This window comes from Pinus tabuliformis, chromosome 1_2 (genome assembly GCF_031772625.1).
Source record: "Pinus tabuliformis cultivar Carrire ecotype Pingquan chromosome 1_2, CPIR1, whole genome shotgun sequence".
NCBI classification, from domain to species: Eukaryota; Viridiplantae; Streptophyta; class Pinopsida; order Pinales; family Pinaceae; genus Pinus; species Pinus tabuliformis.
The window spans coordinates 1096390254-1096406331 of NC_142298.1; the positions used below are offsets into that span (position 1 = coordinate 1096390254).

The 16078-nt window shown below is 36.4% G+C and overlaps 1 protein-coding gene across 1 annotated transcript in view; it reads right to left on the minus strand.

Annotated features, from left to right (window-relative positions):
- Positions 1–1066: 1066 nt before the first annotated feature.
- The window catches only part of LOC149210000 (cytochrome P450 750A1-like), a 73606-nt gene continuing 58594 nt past the window's right edge, over positions 1067–16078 (minus strand). The window contains exons 2-4 of the mRNA XM_089398835.1: positions 5359–5620; positions 1952–2833; positions 1067–1702 (exon numbers count right to left, since the gene is read on the minus strand). Coding sequence (XP_089254961.1) covers positions 1067–1702; positions 1952–2833; positions 5359–5620 — 1780 coding nt within the window. The remainder of the gene's footprint in view (positions 1703–1951; positions 2834–5358; positions 5621–16078) is intronic.

Sequence of the window (16078 nt, forward strand, 5' to 3'; positions counted from 1 at the left end):
CTGAGGAAATCAGTTCTATGATTTTGACTAAGATGAAGGAGATTGCAGAAGCATTCCTTGGCAAGACTATAAAGGATGATGTGGTCACTGCACTAGTACCATACAAGATTGTGAACAAAGATGGGAAATCTTATATTCAAGTTCAGGTATGAGATGGAGAGACAAAAGGTATTTAGCCCCAAGGAAATCAGTGCTATGATTTTGACTAAGATGAAGGAGACTGCAAAAGAATTCCTTGGCAAGACTATAAAGGATGCTATGGTGACTATCCCTAGTATGCTTTCTTTTCAACCTTTTTTTAATGAGGTCGTGGGTAACCAATTTTTGACTGCGTTGTCACTGTCAACTTGTGGGCTTGTGCAGGTTATTTTATTGATGCACAGCGCCAAGCAACGAAGGATGCCGGTGTTATTGCTGGCTTGAATGTAGCTCGTATTATCAACGAACCCACAGCTGCAGTGATATATTATGGCATGGACAAGAAGGGTGGAGACAAAAACATTGTTTTTTTTATCTTGGTGGTGGCATGTTTGATGTCAGTGTTTTGACTATTGATAACAGAGTTTTTGAGGTTTTGGCTACAAATGGTGATAGCCATCTTGGAGGTAATCTGTCTAAACTCTGTTTGGTAGTTTTACATTACGAATTTGAATGTGTGCACGGTGGTTATCATTGACTTTTTTGGTTGGCGTTCGAGCTTTGAACTTACCGGGATGTACACTAATATGTAGGTGAAGACTTTGACCAAAGGATAATGAAATATTTCACCAAATTGATCAAGAAAAAGCACATAAAGGATATTAGTAAAAATAGCATAAATGAAATAAGACATTCAATGTGTTCCTTGTAATATAGATATAATCAAAACATCTAAAGAAAAGTAATTGTACAATGATGTAGTAAAAAAAAACAAGGTTTTTCATAAACCACTTAACTCTTTTAGAAGAATTCAACAATTCCAATTCAATAATCCTATCGGCCTCTCTTTGTACTTTTTGGGACAATCAAAGTAACAAAACCATACAAATTAGGTAGCACAACCAGATACTTCTCAACATACATACCGTCAAAGACCTTCCTTCCTTATCTTTGGAAAAGCAAAGAGCGGAAAATGGCTTGATATAGAAGACCCACCTTCTGTCATATCCAGCTCTGATGGATCACCATCTACTCTCCAGTCAAAAGAGTGCAGCAGCTGAGCTAGTGCAAGGTCAATCATGGAAACAGCCATGGCAGCCCTTGGGCACCCTCTCCTCCCTGCTGAGAAGGGAAGCATCCTGAAATTTGATTGACCTGTCACTAAATCCATAACATGGTCACGCTCGCCCAATTCATGCATGAATCTCTCCGGCTTGAAAACCAAAGCATCCACCCCCCACACATTGGGATCCCTTCCAATAGTCCACACATTCACGATTACTATTGTTTTTTTAGGTATATTGTATCCGCATACGCTCGCGGTCTCTACAGATTCATGGGGAATCGCTAGCGGCCCCGTTGGATGTAACCGCAGCGTCTCTTTCACAACACATTGAAGGAACTTCATCCTTCCCACATCGGATCCGTTTACTTTGCCACGTTTTCCGACACAGGATTCTATTTCTTGCTGCACCTTTTTCAGGACATGGGGATGTCTGAGCAGCTCACTCATTGCCCATTCTAACGTGGATGCCGACGTCTCCATTCCAGCGATGAGTATGTCCTGTACAAACCAATGGGAAAATAGTTTATGTTGTCAATTAAAAATCAATGTAATATTGAATTGCTGAAGTTAATTTATTTGCATCTAGATTCAGGGGGTTCTTGGGAATATTTTGAAATTTGAAGGACAGGGTAGAGTGTGGTAACGAGGGATGTCAATTATGTGACCTTCCAATAGATTTCCTAAATTTACAATAAAAAAGAATCGATTTAGCTGTTTAACTCGATTTAAGATTTCCTATCTACATACAAACATAATCAATTTAACTGCTTCCCGTTTGGCTTTGGTGTCTCCCTTTATATCATTGTTATCAGCTGTCATCTGCAGCAACACATCCACGAAATCTTTAACATCCTCTGCCTCTGCCTCTGCCGGTCCCTGGCTGTGGCCGTCGCTGGAGGGCGCGGCGGCCTGAACATGAAGATGATCGTCTATAATTTTCTCAGCGAAGGCATCGTATGTTTTGCTTATTTCCACCATACGCCGCTTGATGCCTTGCAAGTCCATCCAGTCCACATAAGGAATGAAGTCTCCAATGTTGACATCTCCTAGAGTAGCTGACAACTCTAGTAACAGGTGCTTAAATCCTTTGCCATCAGCTCCCAAGTCATCGTCAGAAACTTTCCTCCTGAACAGTATTCGCGAAATTACATTGAAGGAGAGGGTGAAGATGACCTTACTCACATTCACAGCAATTGTGCCGTTCTGGCTCTGCTCCCAAATGGACCGGGTAATCGCCGACACCTCTTCCTCTCGCACATTTTTGAAAGACTCGATTCTCTTAGAGGTAAAGAGTTCCAACACGCAGAGCTTCCTCACTTGCCTCCAATAATCTCCATAGGGAGACAGTACCATACCCTTGAAATTGTAGGATAAGTACTTTCCAGCTGCAGTTGCCAGTCGGCTGGCAAATATGGAATCCTGAGTTGTCAGAAAGTGTTTGGCTGTCTCGGAAGAAGAAACTACGACGGTGGGGACAGAGCCCAAGCGGAGAAACGTGATGGGACCATATTTATCAGCCAGGTCTTTCAAAGCATGATGAACAGGGTTCTTCAATTGGTGGAGATTTCCGATGATTAGCCATGGATGGGGTCCTGGAGGAAATCTTCCTCCGTTCCTTCCACCCTTGTGCTGCAATATCCAGTATAACAAGAAGAAAATGAGAGCTCCATATCTAGCCGTTGCCCTCCATGTTGCAGGCAGAGGCGGAGGAAGAGTTTGAGGCAACCAATGAAAATCCATAATGAACTTTCCTCTATCATGTCTGCAACCAAAAGAAAGATGTTTCCCATATTTAAGCGATCCGGGATTCCCTACAGTTGACTATCGGCCAAAAGTTGGTGGGTCATTGTATAATGTTTTGTAAAAAATGTTTTTAAAACATTAATATATTTTCATTTTTAAAATTTGATATTTTCAATTTTTATTAGTTGACTATAAAGAATGATATTTTTTATTTTTATTTTTTAAAAGAGAATTATTAAATAAAATATTTAATATAAAAATTTTAAATAATTTGAAATGTTGTTTAGTTATCGTTTTATTGTGTACTAAATACTGCCTATTTAGATTCATTTTAATTTTGGATTTATTAAGTGTTGAGAAGGATCAATTCTCTTTTCACTATTAAAGAGGTTTGCATTTCAAAGAGACCTCTAAAGACACCTCTAAGGACTTGGTAGATCCGGAATTAAAATAGATCTAGGTTGGTATAATATATATATATATATATATATATATATATATATATATATATATATAGTTGACATTAAAACATTTTATTTATAATTCACATTAAAATATTAAAACATGTCCCCTCATTTTTTTCATATCAACATATATTTAATTATTTTTATTATTAATATTTTCTAAAATATTACATATCAAATTCATATTAAGCATTAATAGAATTACAAATCTTTTTCGTACATTGAAATAGAAAGTAGCTATTAATAGAATAAGAATCTTTTCAATCTTTCTCTCTATATGTTTTATGTAAAAATATTTTACATAACATGTGTATTGAAATATTTGATTTATAAACTTGTTAAAATTTTCTTTATTATTGATATTTACTCCGTAAGGCGTTTCCCTCTGAAATGAACTCCCCAAACTGCTTTCGTGTCAAAATATGTGCCATTTGATTTTGTTGTTAAAAGATTGGGTAATCATTACCCGTTAATTTGAATTGAGCAATGCTAGCCGCGGCGGTTGTTACTAGGTCATTGGATCCTGCAATAACTGTCAACTATCTTCCTTGCGAACTGTCAACCGACTTAACTTATTATATCGATAATATTTTGCTAAGTGAACAAATTTTTTCTTCAAATTTTCAGGTATGCTTCTTTCATTAATTTTGCGAGTCTGTAACTTGATCTTGCATTGTAAGTTTTGATTTACGCTGATATCAATAATATTTTGCTCTATGAACAAGGTTTTTCTTCATATTTTCAGGTTAGGCAACTGGTATTTCAAAGGCAGAGGTGCATCTATTGCAGATCATTAATTGGATCAGTAGTTTTCCGGGCTCAAATTTGTAAGGTATGTATCGTATTCTTGTACTCTTAGCCCCCTTGCATGTGCATTACTTGCTAATGCCTGAGAGAGGATTTCGATGGTGATTTTCGCGCCAGTAATGAGAGTTTTGTTTTCTTGAGCGTTTTCTGTTTGCTCGAAAGTGCCTCTCTGAGATGGCCGAGGTTTTGTTCTGGGTTTGGTAGATATCACTGGATTTTTTGTTTCTGGGTGTCGCAGTAGTCCAGCGTTTGTTTAGGGTATGACCGCTATTTTTAGCACAAATCAACTGGGATTTATATTTTTGTAGTTGCTTTTATTAATAGTAAATAGTGCAATGGTTATAGAATGTAATCTCCTTGGGTATTTTTTTGGGAGGGATATGACATTGCATGGTAACTATGTTATTACATGACAACAGTTCTTTGGGGAAGGAAAAATGTCAAGCGGTGGGTTTCATGTGCTGCATCTTGTGAGACCATTTCTTTCAATCTTACCAGCAGTCCAGACAGCTGAACGAAAAATACCCTTTAGGGAGAAGGTTCTTTAAATTGTAATCTCCCTTTTAATCTTTCTCGTATGTAGTCAGTTGCCTCTATATGGAATACATTCAGCAACCGGTGCGGATCCATTCTATTGGATGCATGTAATTCTGGCATAAATGTGCGCATCAATCAGTTTGATAAAAACGGAAAGAAGAAAAGAGGAGTTGGAGGTTATAGTTTAAAGTCGATCAACACTAATCAAATTCGTTAGCAATTTTGATAAAAACAGAAAGAAGAAAATAGGAGTTGGAGGTTATATTTTAGAGTGGATCAACACTAATCAAATTCGTTAGCACTTTTGGGACAGCGGCAGACGTAAGGAATAATTTAATGACTTTTGAGATACACGTGGTCTTGTAGTACATCACGATTGTGGGAAGAGGTCATGCTGGCGGAGAGCAATGATATTCATGGGAGCAATTTATTTCAATACCAGAACTATCTATGCAATAATCTTATCTTAGCGTCTTGTTTGTCAAGTTTTCCCAATTGCGTATGCAGACAGTATGTTAAAAATGACAATATGTTAAAAATGAACGTAATAAAAGCGAGCACTGGTTAAATATTGTCCAGGTGTGACAAGATGCCCTGCATTACATTCCGTATATCTGTATATTCTGTATCTTTGAAGTCTGGACAACTATCACAATTTGCAAGTTGTCGTATATCCATATATTCTGTATACATTCCGTATATCCGTATATTCTGTATCTTTGAAGTTTGGACAACTATCACAATTTGCAAGTTGTCGTATATCCGTATATTCTGTATCTTTGAAGTCTGGACAACTATCACAATTTGCAAGTTGCAACTAAGGTTCCGTATATCTGTATATTCTGTATCTTTGAAGTCTGGACAACTATCACAATTTGCAAGTTGCAACTAAGGTGCATTGAATATGCTTCGATGTACTTTTACGGTCATTATCATTAATAAAACAGAACAAGTACATGAGATATCGTTGATATCCATGTGGGATAATTTAAAATATAATTGAAAGTGCTAAATGGTGTTTTTAAAAGTTGTTTATTAATGATATCAATAAAAAAATAGTGAACAAGTACATGACATATCGTTGACATTCATGTGGGATAATTTAAAATATAATTGAAAGTGCAAAATGGTATTTTTAGAAGTTGTTTATTTAGATTTCTGTTTAATTAATAATATTTCATCTATATTAAATGTATTATAATTATTAATAATTAAAAAATAAAATAACAATTATTATAATTTCTAAAGTTATGAGAATATTTCATAGTACCCACTCATACATAACTTACTCTATATAATTTGGCACATTATTGCATACGTTTTTTGTTAGTTTACTACATATTTTAAAAATAATTATTTTAAATATTACAATGACTTATTAAAAATTGAAATTTAAGAAAAATGATCTTAGCATGCATTATTTGAACAAAATATTGCAGCTTGAAGACTCTTTTATGTGATATGTCTTAGCCCTATTCAAAGTTGTAAAGTGTGTTTTTTGATGATCTCCTTGTTACTAGTGGTAATGCTTCAAAGGACAAGGGAAGTGCTTTGATAGACAACAAGATGGGGCAAATGAATGGAGCAAAAATGATGGGAATTGAATAAAATCAAGTGGTCAACTGAAGAAGAATGGGGTTCATATGAGGATGGGAATGCTCTTTTTGATGGCAGGTCACATCCATTGCAACAATTCGGATATAACACACATCCACTCTAGGATTTAGTGTTTCTTGGCTCCATGATGAAAATAGTGAAGACAAAATACATGAAAATAATGACGACAAAATACATGTTAATCTGTTACTTGTGTTCTTTGATGGAAGTTTTGTAATGAATGAACGAAATGTGTTCTTTGATGGAAGTTTTGTAATGAATGATTGAAAAATACATGGTGAGAGAAAAATGCATATTATGCTAATTAAGGAACGTTTTTCACTTGTTGAACTTGTAGTATACATGTTAATCTGTTACTTGTGTTCTTTGATGGAAGTTTTGTAATGAATGAATGAAATGTGTTCTTTGATGGATGTTTTGTAATGAATGATTGAAAAATACATGGTGAGAGAAAAATGCATATTATGCTAATTAAGGAACATTTTTCACTTGTTGAACTTGTAGTATTGAATTTAACACACTAACACTTTACAACAATAAACTAACAATCTTCATGATGAAAATAATAATATCGAAGATTTATCTACATAATGAAAAAGGAAATATGGGATATTCCAATCACGTTCCGAGGCATTTTTTAAAATGTGGATGTGAGAAAAGGTTGTTGTGGAAGGTGTTGTTTGTATATGGCAAATTTCTTGATCATGGTGTGTAATCTTAATGTTGATAGGTGGAAGGTGTTGTTTGTATATGAGAAATCCTGATCATGGTGTGTAATCCTAATGTTGATAGATATGTCTACTTTAAAATGTGGATGTGAGAAAGGTTGTTGTGGAAGGTGTTGTTTGTATATGAGAAATTTCCTGATCATTGTGTGTAATCCTAATGTTGATAGATATGTCTACTAAGTGGTTCTAGTTAATGGGGCATTGATGTGAGCATTCAATATATTTTTATTCTTTATCAAAGTATTTTTTTGTTGTATTTGCGTAATTCAATTATGCCTTACGACGTTTCCTTTGCAACATTTGGTGCAAATGCTAGTATAATGGTTTATCAGAAGAGTTAGTTGTTAGATTTTTGTTTACAATGTTATCATGCCTGTCAATTCAATGGATTCGTTGGCATATGCTATTGAGCATCTTGGGAAGGGAAAACATTATTAATAGGTTAAGCATAAACTTTCACGAATCATCTAACTCCACATAATCATGACCAGAGCTGTGAGAGCTGCGGTTGAGCATAAATATAGTTTGAATACAACCTATGGGCGTATTTTATTCATAATTAACCATATTGTTCTATATGGTTGCAATTTATTCACATTTAAACATAGTGTTTAAAACATCGTAGTGATTTTAGATTAGATAATTTTCGCCCATGATTGATTAACTGTACTTACTACTTTAAATGATGGGTAAAATGCCACATACAACGAAAAAGAAATATTCACATATCCAAGGCGGAGATATTGATTGCAATGATTTCTGTCATCATATAGAGGGGAATGACCCTATATTTTGAAGTTGACATTGAAACATAGCTACTGATAAAATAAAAGAGATAAAATGACGAAAAAGTTAGATTTCATATATATACAACCTGAATATCTTACAACATATTCTTATTTGAACAGTTAACTACACAATACTTTGTGTAATATCAGAGATAATACAAACTAACCAACATGCATATCGACAAGAAGCAAAATGGCGTATTACATAAGTGAAGTGCTAGATTCTCCTTTTCGAATTTTAGAAAGTGTTTCAATGAATTATCCCGCTTTTTCCATTCAGTGTCTCAATCCAGGTGGATCATCGTGACGAATTCGAGGGCTGTGACCTAATGGTTCAAAGGGTGGAACAAATTTCTCCACATCATCATTAAATTTTAGAGAAGGAATGATCGTCTGAAGAATTTCATCAGAACTACGATGTGAAGCCCTCGACTCCGCAGATAGATTGGGCTTGAAGATAACCTCTTAAACATGATGCTTTTCAAGGTTCACTCTTCTGCTAAAAGATTCGTTCAGCTCCAAGACTGCCATCTCAGGAGTCCTTTGCTCGACTGACGGAAAACTAATTGGAGGAGTAGCTTTAACCTGAAAATCGTTATTGAGAAAGAACAGCTTGAAGCCGAAAATCCGACAATCGTCACATAACGGTGCTGCAAGCAACATTAAAAGAAACGTAGCAGATTCATCGTTCAAGTAATTTATGGAAACTTTTCTATTTGGACCCACTGGGATTGCCACAATAAAACCAAACACACACACTAATGTATTATGAAGAGACAATATAATACTTTGAAGAACAGCAGAGAAGAAAAGATAAGAGAATACACTGAGGTGTATCTCTGGTTAAGCCTTGCCATCGTATTTATATCTTAGACCTAATGTCAAGTCCACCAAAAATCGATCCCATTCATGCAAAGTGGAATTATTTAATAAATTTCAACGATAGCACAATGGGTTGGCCACAAGAAAACCATAAAATAATATGTTGGGAATTTTTCATAATTCCAAACAAAACTGAACAAAACAGAACAATACTCTGTTTTAACACAGCGGAAATAAAAATCGTTTGCGGAATACGGTGTTTCAGCAACGCAGTTTCGTCAATTGCTGAATGCAGTGTTTCAGCAACGGTGTTTCAGCAACACTGAAACTGGTGTTTCAGCAACACTTTGTTTTGACGTCTCGTAACAAATTTTTTTTTTTGATAATAAAGTTTCAACAACACACAACAAAAGGGACTTTGTATTCATTAATCGATACTTCCTCTAACAGAGGGATAACTACAAGACTGCTTTAAAGACAGTTCAAAAACTTCAAAAGCTTCACACTAAAAAAATTACATTACTGTGTCTGTACTGCTGTACATTACAGAAAGAAAAATACTCTGTCTCCTCTGAAAATCAACACACTGTTTTTGCACTGTTGTGTCTGCACTTCGCAATGTTGTGTCTGCACTTCTGTGCATCTACAACACACTCTGTTTCTGCTCAAAATTAACGCTGCTGTAACACTCTGTTTCTTTCTTGAAACATTTTACGTTGTTGTGTGTAAATTTTCATTCATACATACGCGCTGCTGCGTATTACCAAAAAAAAACTTCTGCACTGTTGTGCATTAAAAAAAGAACTCTCTATTATTTTCTACACTGCTGTGTCTGCGTTTTATAGTGCATTACATTTTCTGCTTTTTACAGTGCGGGAAGCGGTCATAACTTACCAACCGTTGTAACTTGCTGATGAAGTCTCTACTACAATCTGCTACTCATGATGAACAAATATGATCTTTTGCTGTATTTCTTGAGTCGGTGGTGTTGAAACCCATGGCTGATAAATGCTGCGACGGCTCGAGGCTGGTTCTTTTCACTTTCGGCCATTCTGCTCTTTAATGCAGTTGTTTAGAAGTAATGGTGCAGCGCTGGATCTGATCTTCCTCCTTCGGGAACACAAAAACAATTAAAGGGTGAAAAGACGGTAATGGCGGTGGCCTTTTTTTTAAGTAAAGTAGCTGTTGCTGTTCAACTGTTCACTACAGTTGAAATTATAATTTCAACACTCCCCTTTAATTTCAACTGCTGGGTTATCAGTCATACCTAGACGTTTCCTTAAAAACTCAAAACTTTTCTGGTCCAATGGCTTGGTCAGAATATCCGCAACCTGTTCCTGAGTCCTGCAATGTTGTAAAATGATTTCTCCATTGTTCACCAATTCTCTGATGTAATGAAACTTTGTGTCTATGTGTTTCGTTCTCTTGTGGAACACAGAATTCTTGGACAACGCAATAGCTGAGCTATTGTCACAAAAAATAACAGTTGCTCTTGCCTGCTCTTGGCATAGACTTCTTAATATTCTCCTCATCCAAACTGCTTGACATGCTGCTGCTGTAGCTGCCACGTACTCTGCTTTTGCTGTAGACAACGCCACAATTGGCTGTTTCTTGGAAGCCCATGAAATGGCTCCTGAACCTATGTGAAAAACGTAACCAGATGTGCTTTTCCGGTCATCTACACTTCCAGCCCAATCACTATCTGTGTATCCAACTAAATCTGAACATTCTGAAATAGTATAAAAAACGCCATACCTTTTTGTACCTTTAACATACCTCAGAATTCTCTTTGCTACCTGCCAATGTGTTTCTTTTGGCCTCTCCATGAATATGGAAATTAAACTAACAGCATGCATTATGTCCAGCCTAGTTGCAGTTAAATACATAAGGCTACCAACTATGCTCTTGTACACGCTAGAGTCAAAATCCTTGCTTCTGTCTTCTTTGCTGAGTATTAATCCCATCACTGTGGGAGTGATTGCTGCCTTGCTGTCCTGCATGTTAAATCTGCCCAACACTTCATTTACATATTTTGCCTGCGAAATAAAAATTCCATTTTTATTTTGATCTACTTCTATTCCTAAGAAGTATCTCAGCAAACCCATGTCAGTCATCTCAAATTCTTCTTTCATGACTGATTTGAAATTTTCAATGAGGTAGCCATCATTACCTGTAAAAATCACATCATCAACATATAACACAACAATTAAAATTTTACCGTCCTTTTCTTTGATGTAAACGACGGGTTCTCCCTCACACTTCTCAAATCCGTTCTCCAGTAGACTGGAATCTATCCTACTGTACCACGTTCTTGGCGCTTGCTTCAGCCCATAAAGAGCTTTCTTCAATCTGCAAACTTTGTGCTCCTGGCCTTTCTTCTCATAGCCTAGAGGTTGCTCAACGTAAACCTCTTCCATTAACACTCCATTCAAGAATGCTGACTTCACGTCCATTTGGTAAAGTTTCCATTTGTTTTGTGCTGCTATGGACAGCACTGCTCTCATGGTTTCCATTCTTGCAACCAGTGCGAAATTCTCCTCATAATCTCTCCCATACTGCTGCTTGTATCCCTTGACAACAAGTCTTGCCTTGTGCCTTTCTATCTTTCCTTCAGCATTACTCTTGGTCTTGTAGACCCATTTAACTCCAATGACTTCTTTACCTTTTGGTAGCTCAACTAAATTCCATGTCTTGTTTCTTTCTATGGCATTCATCTCCTCATCCATAGCTTCTATCCATTTCTCATCGTTAATTGCATCTTCGAAATGAACAGGGTCATCAACATGACAATACAAAGCAAACAAAGAATTCATTCCTTCATCATAAATGTCACTTAAATTTTTGAATTTCTTACCTCTTTCATTTGGTGTGCAAGTGCTTGAGGACGCACTTGAATTTCCTCCTTGTGGTGTGCTTAGAGAAGCACTCTCATTTCTCCTCAAGGGTGTCTCTTGCTATCCTTGTGTTGGCGCTGCTGTTTGGAGTGTTTCAGCCATCTCCTCATCATCTTCATCATGAGACAAACAATTTTTAGCATTCATTGTTTTCTCTATGCTTCCATCCCAAGCTTCCTCCTCAATGAATTGAACATCTCTGCTCACAAAAAACTTCTTAGTGGATGGAATATACAACCTGTAAGCTTTGGATTCCTCACTGTATCCAATAAAAATACATTTCTCCCCTTTGCTATCCAATTTCTTCCTTAGCTTATCTGGAATGTGTGCATAAGCCACACATCCAAAAACTTTCATGTGGGTGACTCCTTGCTTTCTCCCACTCCATGCTTCTTCCGGCACTTTGTTCATGACTGCTTTTGTTGGACACCTATTCAAAATATATACTGCACAGTGTACAGCTTCAGCCCAATAATCATTTGGCAAGTGCTTTGCCTTGAACATGCTCCTCGCCATATCCATGATTGTTCTGTTCTTCCTTTCAGCAACTCCATTTTGCTGTGGGGTGTACTTAGCTGTAAATTGTTTGTGTATTCCATTTTCTCTGCAAAAACATAAAAATTCTTTGGAGATATACTCACCTCCTCTGTCAGTTCTCAAAACCTTGATACGCAGCCCACTTTGATTTTCTACAAGTGCTTTGAAATTTTGAAATTTTTCAAACACTTCACTTTTGTTCTTCAGAAAATAAACCCAAGTCTTTCTGGTGAAGTCATCAATAAATGTTAGAAAATATTGGCTGCCTGCTAATGATGGGGTTTGCATCGGTCCACATAAATCTGAATGGACAATCTCTAAGGGTGCTTTTGCTCTTATGCTTTTCCCGGTTGGAAAACTTTCTCTCTGTTGTTTCCCCAATATGCAACCTTCACAAAGGCTGTCTGGCTTCTCTATCAATGGTAATCCGCTTACCATTCCTTTTCTACTCAACAAATTAAGACCTCCAAAGTTGAGATGTCCAAATCTCAAATGCCACAACCAATTTTCATCCTTTGGTACGCTTTGGAGAGCCTCTTGTGTCACTGCTGCAATTACTTCTTTATTTTTCAAATCTGCCCATATTTAGAGAGGGAACATCCTGTTCCTCGTCATCTTTACTTCAGCAATACATCATTTGCTGGGTGCTCTATCCATGATGGTGCATACATCATTCTCAAAGAAAACATTGTAACCCTTTTGAACAAGTTGTTCAATACTCAAGAGGTTACACTTCATTCCGGGAACATAATAGACATCTGCTATGGTTTTTTTTTCACTTTCTTTGTAAATATTTTAACTTTTCATTTTCCCATAACAGAAATTTTACTATCAGTCCCAAGTGTGACTTGTGACTGCACACTCTGATCTAAAGCAGAAAACAGGGCTATGTTTCCCGTCATATGGTTGCTGCAACCAGAATCTAGAAACCATATATCTTCACTGTTTGTTTCAGCCATATTACAAACTAACAACACATTATCTTGGATGATATTTTCTCTAGTGATATTTACACTAGATCTATTACTTATATCATGCTGCTTCTTCCTACATTCATTTGCATAGTGCCCATATTTTTTACAGTAATAACATTGGACATTGGATTTTTCATACCTTTGTCATTGAGCATGATGTTGTCCACTTTGTTGGCTGCTGCCATGGCCTTGGTTCTAGTTTGGATTGCTGCCTCTTCCTTGAGCATTTTCTGAACTGTTTCTTCCACCTCTGTGTTGGCTTCTGCCTCTTCCTCTCTTGTTTCCTCTGCCTTGATCTCTTCCTCTTCCAAATGACATCTGTGTCTTGAAGGCTTGCTCTAGTGATGAGTTTTCATTTCTACTCAACCTCTGCTCATGTGTTATCAATGATGCATGAAGTTCATCAACTGAAAAATTTGAGAGATCCTTTGTCTCTTCTATGGTAGTGACAATCACATCAAATTTTGAGGGTAGGCACCTCAATAGTTTCTCCACAATCCTCCTTTCTTCCAGAGTTTCTCCATGAGACCTTATCTGTGTGACCAGACCAATTGCTTGTGTGAAGAATGAGTCAATATTTTCTGACTCCTTCATGCGCAGGTTCTCAAAATCTTTCCTCAGCAACTGTAGTTTTGCTGACTTCACTCTCTCCATGCCTTGATAGGCTGTCTTGAGAGTTTTCCATGCTTCTCTGGATGTCTTGGCTGCTGCTATCCTTGGAAACACACTCTCATGAACTGCTTGATATAAAAATACAAGGGCTTTTGAATCCTTCTTCTTATTGCTCTTCAATAGCTATTTCTCTGCCTGAGTTAATCCACTAAACTCATTTTCATTTGTTGGCTCTTCAAATCCATATTCAACAAGTTCCCATAAATCTTGTGAAGCAAACAAGGCTCTCATGGTTATTGCCCAGTAGTCATAGTTTTTCCCATTGAATTGTGGGAGCTGGGTATTAAACATATCCACGCTGGTGCTGGTGCTGGCCATTCTTGCAATACTTGACTGTGTAAAAAAATTACTTAATTGTCTTCAACAGCTACACAAAAAACTAATCTGAAAAATACCTTGACAGCGTTTTCACTTTGCTGGATAATTTGCTGCAGCAAGAAACCTTCTTTCAGTGTCTTTGATCTCTTCAAAGAGCCTCGACAAGCTCTGATACCATGTTGGGAATTTCTGATAATTCCAAACAAAACTGAACAAAATAGAACAATACTCTGTTTTAACACAGCGGAAATAAAAATCATTTGCAAAATACGGTGTTTCAGCAACGCAGTTTCGTCAATTGCTGAATGCAGTGTTTCAGCAACACTCTGTTTTGACGTCTCGTAACAAAAAAATATTTTTTGATAATAAAGTTTCAAGAACGCACAACAAAAGGGACTTTGTATTCATTAATCGATACTTCCTCTAATAGAGGGATAACTACAAGACTGCTTTAAAGACAGTTCAAAAACTTCAAAAGCTTCACACTAAAAAAAATTACATTACTGTGTCTGCACTGCTGTACATTACAGAAAGCAAAATACTCTGTCTCCTCTGAAAATCAACACACTGTTTTTGCACTGTTGTGTCTGCACTTTGCACTGCTGTGTCTACACTCCTGTGCATCTACAACACACTCTGTTTCTGCTCAAAATTAACGCTGCTGTAACACTCTGTTTCTTTCTTGAAAAATTTTACACTGCTGTGTGTAAATTTTCATTCATACATACGCGCTGCTGCGTATTACCAAAAAAAAACTTCTGCACTGCTGTGCATTAAAAAAAGAACTCTCTATTATTTTCTACACTGCTGTGTCTGCGTTTTATAGTGCATTACATTTTCTGCTTTTTACAGTGCGGGAAGCGGTCATAACTTATCCACCAACCGCTGTAACTTGCTGATGAAGTCTCTACTACAATCCGCTGCTCATGATGAACAAATATGATCTTTTGTTGTATTTCTTGAGTCGGTGGTGTTGAAACCCATGGCTGATAACTGCTGCGACGGCTCGAGGCTGGTTATTTTCACTTTCGGCCATTCTGCTCTTTAATGCGGTTGTTTAGAAGTAATGGTGTAGCGCTGGATCTGATCTTCCTCCTTCGGGAACACAAAAACAATTAAAGGGTGAAAAGATGGTAATGGCGGTGGCCTTTTTTTTAAGTAAAGTAGCTGCTGCTGTTCAACTGTTCACTACAATTGAAATTATAATTTCAACATAATACAACTTAGCGTTCGGTACAACACACCGAATGGCTTTCTTAATTACGAGATTCTCGGCATGCATTCAATTACAATGCTAGATGACTACCTTTCTTTTACTTTCCTTCCATCATTTCTTGTTTTCCAAATTTCGCCACGATGAAGTCCTGGCCTCCTGACCTACACTAAAAGAAAAATATTTAACAAATAACTTTAATAAATTATTAGACACGAGGATTCAATGTGGAAAATTCGTTCTATGTCTATGAAAATTTTGGCTATTAACCAATATTAATAATGAAAATCAATTATGGTTGACCATGTTTATTTTAGTGTTTATAATATTTATTTTAGGGTTTATATACTTTGGGTTTAGGTTTAATATTAATCAACCATCGTCATTCATGGGCAACCGTTTTTTATAAAATCAATCATGGTCAATCACAGTCAACCTTAGTCAACCATGTTTTATAAAATCAAACATGGTCAATCATGCTGAATCTTGGTGAACAGTTGTCAACCATATTTTTTAAAATCAAACATGGTCATCTATGGTCAACCAAGGCCGAACATCACATTGTCTCAATATTTGTGTTGATATGAAAATCAGCCATGGTTAAGCATTATCCATATTTCATAATTAATTATTATTAAATAATATCTTAAGAGGGACTATGGTTGAAAGTTAAATAGAGATTGGATCCATGCCCTCTCTTCCTAAAACATTATATATATATATATATATATATATATATATATATATATATATATATATA